This window comes from Dermacentor silvarum, chromosome 8, assembly GCF_013339745.2.
Source record: "Dermacentor silvarum isolate Dsil-2018 chromosome 8, BIME_Dsil_1.4, whole genome shotgun sequence".
Classification (NCBI taxonomy): domain Eukaryota; kingdom Metazoa; phylum Arthropoda; class Arachnida; order Ixodida; family Ixodidae; genus Dermacentor; species Dermacentor silvarum.
In genome coordinates, this window is record NC_051161.1 from 78,640,827 (window position 1) to 78,657,836 (window position 17,010).

The 17,010-nt window shown below is 46.9% G+C and overlaps 1 protein-coding gene across 2 annotated transcripts in view; it reads right to left on the reverse strand.

Moving 5' to 3' along the window:
* LOC119462222 (uncharacterized) overlaps positions 1–17,010 on the reverse strand; it is a 48,238-nt gene that overhangs the window by 7,440 nt on the left and 23,788 nt on the right. Inside the window, exon 4 of one of the 2 annotated variants that reach the window (XM_037723570.2) lies at positions 13,962–14,039. The exons of the other annotated variant lie outside the window; for it this stretch is intronic. Coding sequence (XP_037579498.2) covers positions 13,962–14,039 — 78 coding nt within the window. The remainder of the gene's footprint in view (positions 1–13,961; positions 14,040–17,010) is intronic. 2 annotated transcript variants of the gene reach the window in all.

The following is a 17,010-nucleotide window of genomic DNA, read 5'->3' on the forward strand; positions in this document are numbered from 1 at the left end:
ACCTCCACGCAGTGCGAAAGGGACAATCTAGAGAAGCAATTTCAATTCACAACGGAAATTTGTGCATAATGAGTGAAAATAGATTCCAGAAGATCCAGACCAATGCCAAAATTATTAACCACTATGGCTGTGTCTCTCTTTTCTCTTTTTAACCTTGGCTGTGCATGTCGACAAAGAGTGCACAAAATGTATAGCCCAAGAACACGCAGGCAAGCCCTTCATTACAAGTATTTCAACGGCAACAGATGGACTGCTGTCATGACGAATGAGTCGACAGACGCTGCTCTTATGTCAGTCCACTCAGGCTTGCACAGAACTGGTTTACTCTTGCAAAATGAGTACCTTCTTGGAAAATAGAGTGAAATACTTGTGGTTACCTGTAGTCATTAGGAAACTTAAAAAAAACTTCGCAGAACTGGAATTCCCGGTGATCGAACACCACAGGGCTGCGCAATACATGTGATGCCCCGATTTAGCCATCTTCGTCTAATGCTTGGTCGACCAGCGGCGCGATCTTGTACGCGTTCCAAAATGGAACGGAGGCGTTCCGTTCCATCGAGCCGCACACGATTGGTCAATTTCAACCGCGACGTTCAAATTGACCAATCGTGTGCGGCTCGATGGAACGGAACGCCTCCGTTCCATTTTGGAACGCGTACAAGATCGCGCCCCTGGTTTCCTGCGTCTTCCGTTCGTTGCCCACCCGATCAAGCTTCTCTGTCTTATCTTTCCCATCTTCACACTTGGGACGACAACCGAAGCAGATGACCAAGCGCGATCTGACTTGTGATATCGCTTACCGAGTGGCAAGGGTGAGCAGAGGCAAGCTCGACGAACGCACAATAGCGAACACTTCCCCGCTTCGCCCGATTTAACATTCACAAAAAGAGAAATAAGAAAAATAACTTGGGATGTTCGGCAACCACTAGGAGCGCGCAAGTTCCTTGAAACCCAAACGCTTTACTTTCCAGGGGCTTGCTAAATTCGTAATATAGGTGCCAAGGACCACGAAAAAGAATTAGTCGATAAATTTTGCAGCTCCACGTCACGTTTCGTCACTCTGATGAAAACGCAAAATTGCATTTTGCAAAACTTCCGTTTCCCGGCACAAATTTCAAAACACGTGACCTCTCGACAGCCAATGAGAGAGTCAACAAGGCTGATAATGGCGGCTGTGCAGCCGCCATGCTTGTCGAGAATATAGCCTCAGGAGTAGCCTGTTGCCGCGTCCCTGAGTTACGCCGAAGCAGCAAAATGGCATTGGCCACAAACTTACTTGCCTTTTCATCCAGCGTCGCCTATGACAGTTGCTTCTACGCTCGTTGCTTCCCATGGTCCCGTCGCCGCGACAGTCCATTCACCGCTGATTGCATGGCATCGTCCCGTCATCGCCGGAAATCCTTGGCGTACGCCAGATAACCGGCCGATCTGTTTTGCATGTGGCGGCCCCGGCCACATCGCCGGACACTGCGGACATCGCGTTTCGAGACGCTCGTCATCCAAACTACTACGTTGACCGGCACAGTCCACGCTACGACTCTTCGGATCCGCAATCCAGTGTGTCCCTGAGCAGCCATCCACCGTCTGAGTCCCGTCGCTGATCTTCGCCGCGTTGCCGCTCTTTGTCACCGATGCGTCGTCGATCTGGCACTGGAGAACAGAGAAACTGACTGCCTCAGTAAAGGACTCAAGAACTGCGCTGCTCTCGAAACACTGAAGTCCTCACCCTTTTCCGTCGAACTTTGTCGAAGTTCTTGTGGACGGCGCGCATGCATATGCCCTTGTATACTGGCGCAGCCGTTTCCGTTATCGACGCAACCCTTTGTCGTAAGCTCCAAAAAGTGACTATGTCTCTTACTGGACTTTTCCTGCGCACAGCTAATGGAGACCCAGTTCAGGCCTTAGCCTCTTGCGTAGCCCGCGTAATTATTGAGCGCGTTCACTACATCGTTGAATTGATCGTCATTGCTTCCTGCTCTCACGATATCATACTTGTCTAGGACTTTCTCTCGCGTAACAACGCCGTAATCGACTGCAACCGCGCTAAACAAAAGCTCTTCCCGCTGTATGACGAGCCCATCAACAACAAACGCCTATCAGTCTCGAAGCAAACTCGTCGTCAAGGAAGACATGGATATTACTCGGGCCACGTCAGTTCGTGTACCCGTACTATGAAGCGACCTTTCCGACGAAGTCCTAATTGTTGAACGGTCGAACATTTTTCTGACTCGGAAAGCTCTTCTGCCTTATGCGACGCTCGTCGTTTCGATCACTCCAGCACCCTCTTTGTCACCAATCCCCTTCTTTTTCCCGTCAAGCTGCGGCGAGGTTTCGGTGCGTGCAACTCATTGATTCCTGGGAGATTTTCAACGTGCGGAATGAATCGTCTTCGGCTGACTTCGTTGCGTTGAGTGCCCTAAACGTTTCTGACTCCTCACTAACGATCTGTTCAGTTCATCTATCGTCAACGGACTCTCTCCTTTTCGACGATCCAAGCATCTCCATCTGCAGTGCCAGTTCCGCAACTCTTTCGACGTTGCCCAGCCTGCACTTGGCTGCACCTCAACTGTTCGTCGCTACATCGACACTGGCTCTAATTCACCGCTGGGACAACGACGCCATCGTGTTTTCGCCACAGAACGCCGCATTATTACACAGCAGATTGATGACATGCTACGATGCGACGTCATCCGACCGTGACATAGTCCATGGGCCTCCATTGGTTCGTGTGAAGAAAAAGGATGGTTCCAGCGCTGCTGTGTGGATTACCGGTGCCTTAATAAGGCCACTGTAAAGGAAGCAAATCCCTTACCGCGCATCGACGATGAACGGGATTGTTCATAAGGCGCCCAGTACTTTCATCTTTAGATCTGGGCTCGGGGTATTGGCAGGTACCCGTGGCAGACGTAGATCGCCCCAAGACTGTCTTCGTTACGCCTGAGGGGTTATATAAATTCAATTCAATGTCATGTCTTTTGGCCTTTGCAATGCGCCCGCCACCTTTTAGCGCATGATGGACTCGGTGCTGCGCGGCTTAAAGTGGCACATATGTCTTTGCTACCAGGACGACATTGTTGTATCTGCTCCAAATTTCGCAATAAACTTTGAGCGCCCCAAACAGGTCCTGATTTGTCTAAAGGATGCTGGTTTCCAACTCAATTTGAAGAAGCCCCGCTTCGCTGCGCGGCGGCTGATGATTGTCGGCCACGTTGTGTCCAAGGACGGTATACTTCCCGACCCAGCTAAACCCCGTGCTGTATCCTACTCTCCCAGCCGACGACACTCAAAGAGCTAAGGAGCTTCGCAGGGCTCTGCTCCTAGTTTTGCCGGTTTGTTCGTGACTTAATTCGCCCTGTCATGTCACCTCTGACACAGCTCCTTAGTAGCGCCAGCAATATGTCGTCATGGTCTTCTGAGCATGAACATGCGTTCTCCATTCTCCGCCGTCTCCTAACTTCTCCCCCTATATTGCGCCATTACGACCCCACGGCTGCAACTGAAGTGCACACAGATGCAAGCAGTGTTGATCTCGGTGCAGTTCTTGCACAACGTAAACCTGGCTTGGCCGAGTATGTCGTCGCATATCCCAGTCAAACTCACACAAAAGCGGAATCAAACTACGGTGTTACCAAGAAAAAATTCTTGGCAATATTTTGGGCACCCAGCAAGTTTTGTCTATATGTATATGACCGCGCCTTCGACGTTGTCACAGACCACCACGTGCTATGTTGGTTGTCATCTTTGAAGGCCCCACTAGGCCGACTTGCACGCGTGGCTCTTCAGATTCAAGACTCTGACATCCGCGTTGTATACCGTTCCGGCCGCAAGCATGCAGATGCGGACGCACTCTCCCGGTCACCTCTCCCTGCCGAGACTCCGTCTCTGAACCCTTGCCAGCACGCTGTCCTCTAGACATCGACTCCGTCTCCTCAGCACAGCGCAAGGATCCATGGATCGCTTCACTCTTTGACGTTATCTCTGAAGCACCCACACTTACGATTTCTTGGACGTTGCGTTTTCAAGCTTCACATTTCATTTTTCGTGACGCCTCCTGTACTAGCGCAGTAATTCGCCAAAAGGCCAGAAGTGGCTTCTAATCATATCACGAACGTCGCGCTTTGAAATCTGTGTAGGTTTTCACTCCGACCCGCAATTTGCTCACGCCGGTGTCTTCAAGGCTTACGAAGGTCTTTGGCATCGATATTACTGGCGTGGGATGTACGCCTTCATTCGCCAGTTTATTCATGCCTGCCCGGAGTGTCATCGACGAAAAAAAAATCTCATTGTACTACCGGTTCTTTACAGCCACTCCCATGCTCTGCCCGTCCGTTCGATCGTGTCGGTATTTATCTGTATGCACCCCTGCCATTCACTACTGTAGACAACCAGTGAGTTATTGTAGCCGTCGGCCACCTCACGCTGTACGCCGAAACTGCTGCTCTGCCCACCGCCACAGCACAGGACGTCGCACCCTTCCTTCTTAGCCAGTTAATTCTTCGATTTGGCCCTCCGTGCGAACTCCTGATCAACTGCGGCTGCGTCTTGAGCAACCGTGAAACCCTGCTTCATCACTGCCATATTGTCCATCGCACCAGCACAGCCTACCACCCTCAGACAAACGGCCTCACTGATAGGTTTAATCGAACTTTGCGCTGCATGCTTGCGTCCCATACTGCGTCCCACCGGGCAAACTGAGACCAAGCGCTCCCCTTCGCTACTTACGCCTACAATACTGCTACACAAGTTACAACCAGTTTCTCTCCATTGTTCCTATTGTACAGTCGCCAACCATGTATACCATAGACGTCTTACATGCCCTACAACCCCGATGCCTCCAAGTATGCACCCATATCCGAAGCTTCCCGATCTGCCAAAGGATGTCGTCAACTGGCGTTTAACTACGACCGACCAGCAGCGCCAGAAAGAGATCCGGGCCGACCACCTTCCCCCCGCTACTTTCCTTCCCGAAACACTCATATGTTTGTACGTACCACCCCACGCTCCTGGTCTGTCTTCCAAACTGCTTCCTAAATATTGCTACACGCGTGTTGTATTTGGTCGTTTGAATGAGGCGCGCGGGTGCCATCACTCGAGCAAACAGGAGGAAGAAGGAACTGGGCTCGCGCTGTGAATCCAACCGGTCAGCGCTGCAACTGCTGCTGTATATATAACCTGTAAATATTTTCTCGTTCAATTGACTCATCCGTCACGTAACAATATGGCGGGCCCTACCACATGGTCAAGCGCACATCTCCTGTTAACTATGTCGTCGAGCCTCTTACGCCGCCTGATGATCTTCGCCGCCGTGGACGCGATATCTTTCATGTAGACCACCTCAAGTCCTACTTCAACCCTCCTGTGCCCACATCTTAGATAGCCAGGATGGGTAATGCTTCTTCCGCGGGGGCAAATATAATGAAGAAGAGGAGGACAGCCGAAGCGCAAGCAGGATCGCCAAAGCAGTGCGCGAGACAATGCTCGACCTGAACCAGTGCTCTTCGCTGCAGAAATTTCTTCATTTACGGCCCACGTCCAATAAACCTCTTTTGAGCAGGATGTATCTCATAGTGTGCCCAATGACTTTCTTACAAAATTTGAAAAGGTGGCACGATCTGCGACGACAATACCACTTTAGCCATTAGATGACACTCTCGGCGGAAAACTGTGACTATATGTCATTTATCGTTTGCCATGTATCTGTCCTTCGTAACTAAGGGCATACTTTAGAATTGCCGGACAAATTATCCTTACAGCCTACTCAGCCTTGAAACTAGATATCTTAGAATTAGGGTGAAATGAGTCGTTGACGATGATGGGGATCGGCATCCCCTGCGAAACGGGGTGGCAACAAATAGTCACCTAGCCTTTTGAGCTAATCAAGTAATCTACAGATATTTATCAGTATAGCATTTTGTCTATGTATTCCTAATCTTTTCTTGCTTCCTTAAAATCTCTGTATCTACCTTGGCGGGGTCACGTCACGTCGATGTCGGCTGTGGCTGGCTGTAAAGGGACATCGACGTGACGTCACTCCACTAACCCTTTAAAGCTAACCCGCCGAGGATGACGAGGCCGCCTTTGACGAAGATAGGTCCTCCTATCGAAACGTTGGCCAGCCTTTCTGTGGCACCTTACCCCTGTTTATAATCCTTATTCCTCGTGTGCTACTCCATTAGTCAGCCATCTTTTTTGATTTTGTATCTACCTTGTATATTAGTATATATACTAATGTCTGCAAGTGATCCGGTCCTATCAGTCTTTTCCGTGGTTTTTTATCTACCGATAGTCTAAATATCGCGTGCTTATTTTGACTGCTGACCAGCTTTCATTCGCTATAAATCCTAGCTCTTCTGAAAGGTGCACGTTTCTTACGGGTCTCGCTGGGTGTATACCTTGGCGTTTGATTAGCATTTGCAGAGCTGTCTTTGGGTTTTAGCTGCAGCAAACACATGCCTCATCCTCTTGCGAATATTTGCTTCGTTTTTTTTTTAAATCTTTGATGCGGATCATTTATTAGCATCTGCTTTGAAACACGTCGGTGACAAGTAGTCACCTAGCCTCCTTGAGTTAATTAAGTATGATACACATGCTTTTCATTCTCGCATTTGTGTATACGTCTCCTTAAGTTTTTTTTTCTCTTCTTCAAAATCTATGCCTGAAACGGATCCGGTAGTATCAATCTCTCCTCTGCTTTTTCTACCAATACTCCAAACGTATGTTGCTTATTTCGACTGCTGACCGATTGATGCTTTTGTCCACTTTAAGTCCAAGCACTTCACGAAGGTGCACTTTACCTGTGGGTATCGCTTGGCGAATACTTTCGCATTCGATTAGCATGTGCTTAGTGGACTCCGGATTTTACAGCGTAAGCTCATATGGGCTTATTCCAATAGCCGTTTCAGTTGGCGATGGGATCCGCGCCGCCGCCGGTGTTCCTAGCAGCTATCGCCGGGAATGAGAAAAAGCCGGAAGATCCCACGTCCTGTGGGAATCGATGTTATGCGAAGCAGTGTGCGGGGAGCCTACCAAGTTAACGAAACGACCATGAGAGCACCAAGACGTACGCAGTTCTTTCATGACTGACATGACACGCATGTCTTGACATTTACGTCATCAGCCCTCAGGAGTACGTTTAGCAACACCTAACAGACCTTAAGGCGAAAGCCTTAGTCATGATCATGACTATGACTCCGACCATCAGCCTTTAGCCTTTTCCTTCACTTAGTACCACATCCGAACCCATTCCGTTGCTTTTTGAGTGGTAATCTTTTTTCGCCGAGTCATTCTCATTTTTGCTGAGTCGTGGTCATGCATGACTATGACTTCTACTACATTCCTTTAGTGTTTCCTTCACTTATTGCCCAGGTCCAAACCCATTTCAGTGGTTTTTGAGTATTAATCTTTTTTTGCTTAGTCATTGCCATTTTTGCTGAGTCATGCTAATGATTATGACTTCTACCATCTTCCTTTAGTGTTTCCTTCACTTAGTGCCCACGTCCGAACCCACTTCAGTGGTTTTTGAGTGTTAATAATTTTTCGCTGAGTCACTGTCATTTTTGCCGACTCATGCTCATGACTATGACTTCTACCAGCATCCTTTAGTGCTTCCTTCGCTTAGTACCCACGTCCGAACCCACGTCAGTGGTTTTTGAGTTTTTATCTTTTTCGCTGGATCATTGTCATGACCTACATGACAAGCATATCATGACATTTATGTCATGACCTATCATTTATGTTGGTCATGCACTCCTGTCATACTATGCCAATTTTGGTACCTACCAATTTAACGAAACGGCCGTGACAGCACCAAGACGCAGGCGGGTAGATAGATAGATAGATACTGTCAAAGTAGGAAATGTTCGCGAAGAAATGCTTCGCATTTAAAAAAATTCTCAGTTCCCACCGGGATCGAACCCGAGCCCGCTGCGCGGCAGTAAGCTACTCTAGCACTGAGCCACGCCAGCGCTTGCTAGCATGCAGCGCAAACATGTTCTATAAACGCATCCTAGTGCGCGAGGAAACACGCAATGTGACATGCGCGCCGTGTATCGTCGATACGTGCACATTTTGCACTGCAGTAGCATATTATTACACCAAGCAGAACGCCATATAGCAGATGCACAGGTAGCGGTACAAGGCTGGTAAAGACGTTCTGAGGAAGAAAAAATTACTCCATATCCCGCTAAAGGAAACCGTGTGTTAATGCGAAGCAGCGGGGAGATGGTTAGCATGAGCGGGAGATGGTTTCGCGGCAGCGGCCCGAGCGCTCATCGCGGCGCTGCACAGGAGAGAGAATGAGGCGCGCGCGCTCCGTCATTTTCATACCGCGGAACAACCCTGGCGCCCCCAGCGGAGTATGCAGCTGTCGCACCACCTGTCTTGCGCGCCGCTCCGGATTCTCAGAGGAGACAAAGGGGGGAGCATAGGAGTGAAGAGAGAGGGGAGGGGATGCGCATGCGCTGTGGGGGTGTGGGACACCGCGGTATGGACGGACAAAGCCCCCGTCATAAGCTGCTACGCATCCAAAAGGAGCTGAAGGAAATGTATACAAGACTGCTATAGAATATATATATTGTGTACCTGATAAAATCCAGCTGGAGTTGGAGAGGGCACGCGCAAAAAAAAAAAGAAACTTACTTTGACCGGAAGAGCCGTGCTCGCGAGTTCAACGTTGGCGATAAAGTACTTCTTTTGCAGCCGACTGATTCCGGCAAATTCCTAATGCAATGGCAGGGTCCATTTAAAGCCATCGAACGGAACAATGAGGTCGACTACGTTTTTAACATAAGTAGAAAAAGAAAACTATTACACATTAATATGCTGAATAAATATGAAGAACGCGAACCTTTACAAGTGCAGAAAGTATCTGTCATAACCGAGATCGCCAAGCCTTTGACAGACCTCACACGGAAACGACAAAACAGCAGTCTCGCGTGGGGACCACCTCAAGAGCCAACGTTCAGCATTTTGAAGAACACTCACATTCTTCAAGCACACAACCTTACAAAGGGCAGGATATCGCGGAGCAGATTACCTGAACCGTGTTTAACTATAATTGAACTAGTAGAGTAGCAGTCTGGGTCAGTTGGTACATATTGAATAGTAAAAACCAGTCAAAAGACGAAGGACAGAGAAATAGACGTGGCACACACGACGACTGGACTAACAACTGTGCTTTATTGAAGAACTCCGTCTCTCAGGAAAACCCGGCGAGCATGCGCAGCTCAAAAGCCGACACCCAGACACGAACAAAGGTGATTGCGAAACGCCACGTAGCTAACGCCAGTGCGACAGGAAACTAAGTTCCTTCTGCATCAGTGAGAGAGAGGTAGAACTGATGCAATTATCCCCTTGCAAATTGATATGGTAAGCTTCGAGAATTTCACGCTCCGTCTTGCCCTTGCCCCTACCGAGAATTTTAACATTGGAAAAAAGCGGGACGCAGCCGCATTCCCGACAATGGCGAGGCAGATTTGCTCCATCAGAGGAATTCCAAGAATTGTAGTGTTCTCGCAGCCTCTCATTAATACACCGGCCTGTTTGACCTATGTAAACTTTTTCACAAATCAGCGGAAGCTGATTGTGAAAAAGCGGAAGCTGATTGTGAAATGAGCGGAAGCTGATTGATCGTGTGTGCCACGTCTATTTCTTTGTCCTTCGTCTTTTGACTGGTTTTTACTATTCAGTAATTGAACTAGCAAGTGTATATGATCTTAGTGTTTATAATTTTTAATATTTGAAATGATGAAGGACAAGAAGACTGTTAGCGACTTTGCTTTTAAAACACTCGTCGTATACAGGGTGTTTCAGCGAACACTTTTAAAATTTATTTAAGGTTGCCTGTGGCCGATAGCCCAATTCAAGTTAATGAGATGGTCTACTCGAAGGGGCGGACATTACTTGCACAAAAAATTGAAAGGCATGTTCGACTAATCAACCAAAATTCACTAATTAAATTTTGACTAGTTACCTGACGGCCCATATAGCAATTTACAAATTGGAGTCGTGGAGTTCGCAAGGCAAATCCACTTGGAATTTATTTTCGGGATGACACCAGTTTCGAGATATTAATCCCTGAATTTTGCGGCGAAATGCATTGGCGTTCCAGTTAATTTTATGTTTTAATGTATAAAGCGACGTTTTGTTAAGAAACTAACTGGAACGCCAGTTCCAGTTAGGTCCAGATGATATGTCTGGCATACGGAAAATTCTTTCTTACGAAAAATTCTAGCGTAAGAAGTTTTTGTGAATTCGGGCCCAGCTTCCTTGCGACAAAGCGCTTTAAGCAAATCACGAAGGAAGTTTTACGCCACTCAAGAAATTATGTGGTTGCTTCGGGGCGGCAATGTGTCCACTTCTTTAGGACTATTGCAACAAAATTGCGTATTTTGGTACAATCTGGAATGAAGGTAAAATGTGGCATTAGGTAAGTAAGTGACGGGTCAGCATCTTTAAATGGTCCGTCACGACGCAAGCCCAAGCGACTCAAAAAACGCCAGGAACCTGTTAAAACAGGAATTGTGCGACTGAGTGCCAGATTCCAGGTATGCTTGACATTCCGTGCATTTTACACTTATAAAAGGAAATTCCTGCACTTTTAGAAAAAAAGTGATCTACGACGATAGTATGTTATCAGTTCAATGAATTTAATGAGCTGGTTTTACTAACAAAACATGTCTCAGTTTCGTCCGAATGGCGAAGTATCGATTGCGATAGAAAATTACTAAACTATACGAACTAAGAACAGTATTTTTATTGGCCGTATAAACTTGTAAACATTTACTTACTAACCAAATGAACGAGCATGGTATGACGCGTGAACAGCTAAGCATGAACACATCTCGCTTGATGACCACGGAAACTCGCTGTCCAAACGATGGAGTGAGGAGGCGTGGCGGCAGCAGCGAGCGAATTGACTTTCGTACCAGCTCGCACCTCAACGCGAAGTAAACGTCGAAAGCACAGCGCATTCGATGCTACCGGCATTAGAGGCACTTTGTCCACATCGCTGATCGCTTTGAATATCAGGCCCGCGCGAGCGCGCTTTGTCAACGTCACAGATCGGTGTCTAGATATGGCGCCCGCGTGGCCGCGCTGTAAGCAGCCGCTGCCGCAGTAGAACGCTTCCACCCACGCCCCTCCCTCGCCTTCCCCCCGTGCCTCGTGACAGAAGAAGCACACTGCCGCCCCGTCTTTCTCCCTCACGCGCGTGAGATTGAGCCGCGATCGTCGCTTACCCTTGCAAGCTTCCGCTACTTATGTTACCGTGTTTGGACTTTATACAGAACCTCACAGCGACGTCCACGACCACCGCGACGGCAGAAATGCGCTTGGAGTGTCCATGCAATTGCTGTCGCAATAAAAAAGTCGCAGTTTCGCCCGAAAGGTGAAGCATCGATTGCGATAGCAAATTAGTGGGTAGGCATACAGAGTAAGGGTTGTAGTTTTATCGGTGGTATAAACTTGTGAACATAGACACACTAACTAAATTAACAAACATGGTGTCCCACGCGCACAAGCAAACATGAACGCTTATCACTCGATGACCGCGGAAACTCGCTGTTAAAACGCTGGACTGAGTCAGCGCAGTCAGCGAATTGACCTTCGTGCCGGCGCTTGCATCAACGCAATGTTAGCCCCGAAAACACAGGGAGCGCGGCCTCCGCCCCCGCCGCAGAAGCCTTTCAAGATACAGCCGCGCGGGCAAGCGCTCGCGGCGCAGAGTACGTCCCCCCCCCCCCCCCCCCCCCCCCCCCCCCCGCATCCTTGCATACCGGCGGGACCGCGCGGCCGCTGTAAAGCGTGGCCCCTCCATCCTCCCAGCCTCCCCCGGAGACTTTCGGCCCGGCGCGAGCGCGCGGCCGCAGTATAGCGCGGCCCCTCCACATCCCTATCTTACCTCTGGAGCGTTGTGCGTGACTGGAAAACTGCGCGCTTCCTTCCCACTTCCCGCCCTTGTGTGCGCGAGCCACGATTGCTGGCTCACCGTCGCATGCTTTGATTCGCAGATACAGCGTATACGGCGCGTGGCGACGGTTTTATCGCCCGTTGGCTTTATACGGAAATTCACGGCGACGGCGACGACGACGCCAACGGCTGAAATTCGCCTAGAGTGTCCATGTAATTGCCATCGCAATAATAGTTACGTACATCGCCATAGAAGTGCTATCGTTTACTTTTTAACTTGTGCAGCTGACCACCTATAAAGAACTTTGCAGTGTTTATGAAACATCTGGAACGTGTAAAAGGAGGGCGGACACAATAAATCGTCAAGGAAGACAAAGTTACGTAGTCTTGGGCTTGAGCGCTAACCTTTGAGATTGGTTTATTACTTCCACATTGACTAAGCTCACCCCTGCATGTTAGTTCACTTAGTGTAACACTACTGTTACTTTTTTTTCTCCTGCAATGACTAGCGGGCAAGTTTCCGGGTGCAGCCATTCGTGCAGCCATTAAAATTATTTCTACCGCGTAAAAATAGAGAAAGGCGACAACGTTTCCTTATAGACCACCGCTTGCAATACATTTAACCCGTAAGCCCGTCTCGCGTATTGCAAACCACGAAATGAAAATCGGTTTGGCGTTTGAAAGTTGGCGTTTGCTGGTGCATGACCGAATAAATAGCCGGAGCGCTAAACACACCAGTAAAAAAAGGGGGCGCACAAAGGAGTTCAATAAAATGTTCACAGGGTTTACTGTGTTCCTCAACCTGCAATTTTTTTATTACAGTGATAAAGTGATGTTTTCCGAAATGATGTTTTCCACCCGTCTGAAAGTACATTGAGCAGAAATAGTCTAATCACGATAACCTAAATAAACATAAAGCTTTCAAATTTGAAAGGGGTAGTTTGCAAGGAAATAGTGTCAAGAATGCGTGAAGATTGGGAAACATGATAGAACGCTATGCAACTACTGTAAGAGATAAAGCACTTGTAAGTGAAAATATAAGTTTAGTTTTTTTGGGGGGTGTCAGCAAGGCCTTTATATATGCCACATCAAGTGGCTAGAATTGCCAGCGAAATGAAAAATTACTATTCCACGACAATGCCACAATCGAGGCGAAGGCTCGCGAATAAACGCTGAGACTGTGCCTCGTTTTTAAAGCTGCGCGGACTCGTTTACTAGCTATGCGTAATGTTTCATGACTGAGCCACTAAAGCGGGTACCTGACCATGATGACTGTGGTTATGTGAAAGGTCTGTTAAATAAATAATATTTGTTGTCCTCATAGTGATGTCATTAATAAAACTAACACTAGAAAAAAGGACAAGTAGGAATTGGAGAGCGTCATAATACGCAAGCATGCAGTCAGAGCACGAGAACACGACTACAGAGGCGTGTCTCCCTGCTGACGTCACTGCAGCACCGCCATAAGTCCCCCACGGGTGCAATAACTGCTATCGCAATAATGAGTAAATAAAATATAGACATCGGCTGTTACATGTGAGCGAGTACTGTAGCGTGTTTTTGCATCGACTCACGTATTGCGCTACATGTATTGAGCTGTATAACTGACGCAAGTGGATGAGCGCCGAACATGTCTGCCTCAGATATCGTGAGCTACATTTTGCTGGCCGAAAACTAGGTGGGGTGATGAAGTTAGGAAATTTGCAGGAGCAAGTTCGAATCAGCTAGCGCAAGACAGGGGTAATTGGAGATCGCAGGGAGTAGCCTTCGTCCTGCAGCTGACATAAATATAGGCTGATGATGGTGATGATGACATTTTGTTACTTCACGGAGCGAACGTTGCCCACTGCACGTGAAAAATCTACCAAATTCCAATTTCAGCCACTGTACCACCTGTAACATCCTTCGTCATGGCAGTCTTATTTCTTAAAATCGCAATGCTGTGTTTGCACGCTGCACACATGAATATTCTGCTTGCTTAGTTTGTAGGAATATATGCAAATGTCTTTGATGAACAACAGTATTGCACGTTGTGTATCTTGCTTACAACATACCTTGATAAAAATAGAAAAAAATTCCACACAGCCCTTCAGGATTGTACTGCCAGAGTATCTTCGTAATGTTTCCTCGTTCTGAAAAAAAAAAGAAAAAAAAAACATTCCTCGAAGAGGCACTATCTCGATGGAATATCGCGTGGACGTTAATAACTGAAGGTTGATAATTATGAATAGTGGTGTTCTTGTGATCACTTTTGGTACTCTCTATATATAGTGCAGTAGACTCCCGCTAAGCCAAACACGGTTTAGCCGCACTTCTATGTATTAGAAAAATGTTGTGGTCATTTGGTTGGTTTCCCCCACAGACATAATTAAAAACAAGTTCGCTAAGCAAGAACAGCCGCTTAAGCCGCAATTCCACAACCACCCCTGACGCCTGATACATGACTCAGCGAGAGGCCCCAGTCTACAGTCATAGGAAGGCTACCTTTCTTGCTACACGAAAACCAAACCGTGTTTCTGTGCGTATAAACATAGCGTCGGCGATAGTGTGGATAACTGCAGGGTAGTACCATATATGGTGCATGTAAACAATTGGAGGATGTTCTCGAGGTGTCCTTGCGGGCTAATAATTGTATTCGCAATTGTATTCACATATGCACCTGAAATTCTTGTGAATACTTTGGCAATCTTTCTAAACAGTACCAGAACACCTAATAATTTTCACGAACCCAGGTGAATTATCAGCTTTTCTGAGAGCGCACAAATCTGCACAGCACCGGTAAGCAACATTTACTGAATTGCTTAGTCAGAGTGCTTGTAGCTATAGTTATGAAAATAGCTCTCTCTCTCTCTCTCTCTCTCTCTCTCTCTATATATATATATATATATATATATATACAGGGTGTCCAAGCTATCGCGCAGCACGATTTAAAAAAGGAGGAACGGCGTCACGCGACGCGCACCTAGCGCTTATTGTTTTCGGTACAGTGTAGTGGTCGCCAGTAATTTTTTCGTTACCGTGATTTAATTAGCTAATTGTATTTAATTATCTAACTCGAGAAGTACGGTCCTAATTGGCAAAGTGTCAATGAGAAAATTCTAGAGCAACATGAAAAACTCCCGATACAGCTTTCTGTTGCTCAATACGTGCCACATAAATGTGTTTTTCCGAATGTGAACGGAGCCCGCAAATACACGCAAAGTGCCTCGAGCGGCCAGTCGCGTGGCAATTCTGCGTGTATTCGCGGGCTCCTTTTGCACTCGGGAAAACACATTTATGTAGCACGTATTGAGCAACAGAAAGCTGTATCGGGGGGTTTTCATGTTGCTCTACAATTTTGTCATTGACACTTTGGCAATTAGGACACTACTTTTTTCCATAAAGGTTTATTTTTCCATAAAGAACTGGAGGGAGGCCTGAACAAAAAGTGAAAACTAGTTCATTTGGCAAAGGCTCAGGTCTTCTCGAGTTAGATAATTAATTACAATTAGCTAATTAAATCTCAGTAACGAAAAAAATTACTGGCGGCTACTCCACTGTGCTGGAAAGAATACGCACTAGGTTTGCTTCGCGTAACCACGTTCCTATTTTTTTAAATCGTGCTGCGTGATAGCTGGGACACCCTGTTTAAAAATACAATTAAAATTAAATTATGGGGTTTTACGTGCCAAAACCACGATCTGATTATGAGGCACGCCGTAGTGGGGGACTCCGGAAATTTGGACCACCTGGGGTTCTTTAACGTGCACTTAATCTAAGTACACGGGTGTTTTCGATAAACATTCCCTTTTAAATCTGGCGTTACAATTTATAGGGGTGTGTGAATACTCGAAACTTTTCAATAGCGAATAATATATAGCCCTATTCTGTTCGGTCAACGCATCCAATAGTCATTATTTGATTTCGCCTCGAATCGAGTTGTAGGAATGCTCGTCTATAAGGAATGCTCGTCTTGCAATGTTTAACGTGACTGCTATCAAAGTGCAAATATTGACATCTATCGGTCGGCTTTTTGTATAGGGCAGTAAATAGTTTATCATTTAGCAATGAAACGCGGACGTCAAGGAAGTTAATAGTAGATGCAGAATACGTGAGAGAAAATGGTATGGATGGATGGGCATTGTTAAAGTCAGATATGAAGGAAAGCAGTTCCTGTTCACCATGAGACCAAATCAGAAAAAACATCGTCAATGTAACGTTTGTAATAACAAGGTTTTAAGGTCCTGGTTGGCAAAAATTTATCTTCTAGCTGACCCACAAATATGTTCGCGTATCATCATCAGCCTATATTTTATGTCCACTGCAGGACGAAGGCCTCTCCCTGCGATCTCCAATTACCCCTGTCTTGCGCTAGCGTATTCCAACTTGCGCCTGCGAATTTCCTAACCTCATCATCCCACCTGACTTTCTGCCGTCCTCGACTGCGCTTCCCTTCTCTTGGTATCCATTCTGTAACCCTAATGGTCCACCGGTTATCTATCCTACGCATTACATGGCCTGCCCAGCTCCATTTCTTCCGCTTAATGTCAACTAGAATATCGTCTACCCCCGTTTGTTCTCTGATCCACACCGCTCTCTTCCTGTCTCTTAACGTTACTCCTAATATTTTTCGTTCCATCGCTCTTTGTGCGGTCCTTAACTTGTTCTCGAGCTTCTTTGTTAACCTCCAAGTTTCTGCCCCATATGTTAGCACCGGTAGAATGCAATGATTGTACACTTTTCTTTTCAACGACAGTGGTAAGATCCCAGTCAGGATTTGGCAATGCCTGCCGTATGCACTCCAACCCAATTTTATTCTTCTGTAAATTTCTTTCTCATGATGAGGGTCCCCTGTGAGTAATTGACCTAGATAAACATATTCCTTTACAGACTCTAGAGGCTGACTGGCGATCCTGAATTCTTGTTCCCTTGCCAGGCTATTGAACATTATCTTTGTCTTCTGCATATTCATCTTCAACCCAATTCTTGCACTTCATCAATGTTGCCCGCTATGTTGTTATGGACTAGAAATCCTACCCCGGATTCTCTCTTATCTGGAAGACCTCTGTAGCAGAGGACGTGGCCGTTAGTCAGCACTGTGTAAGCTTCACCAGTTCTTCTAAC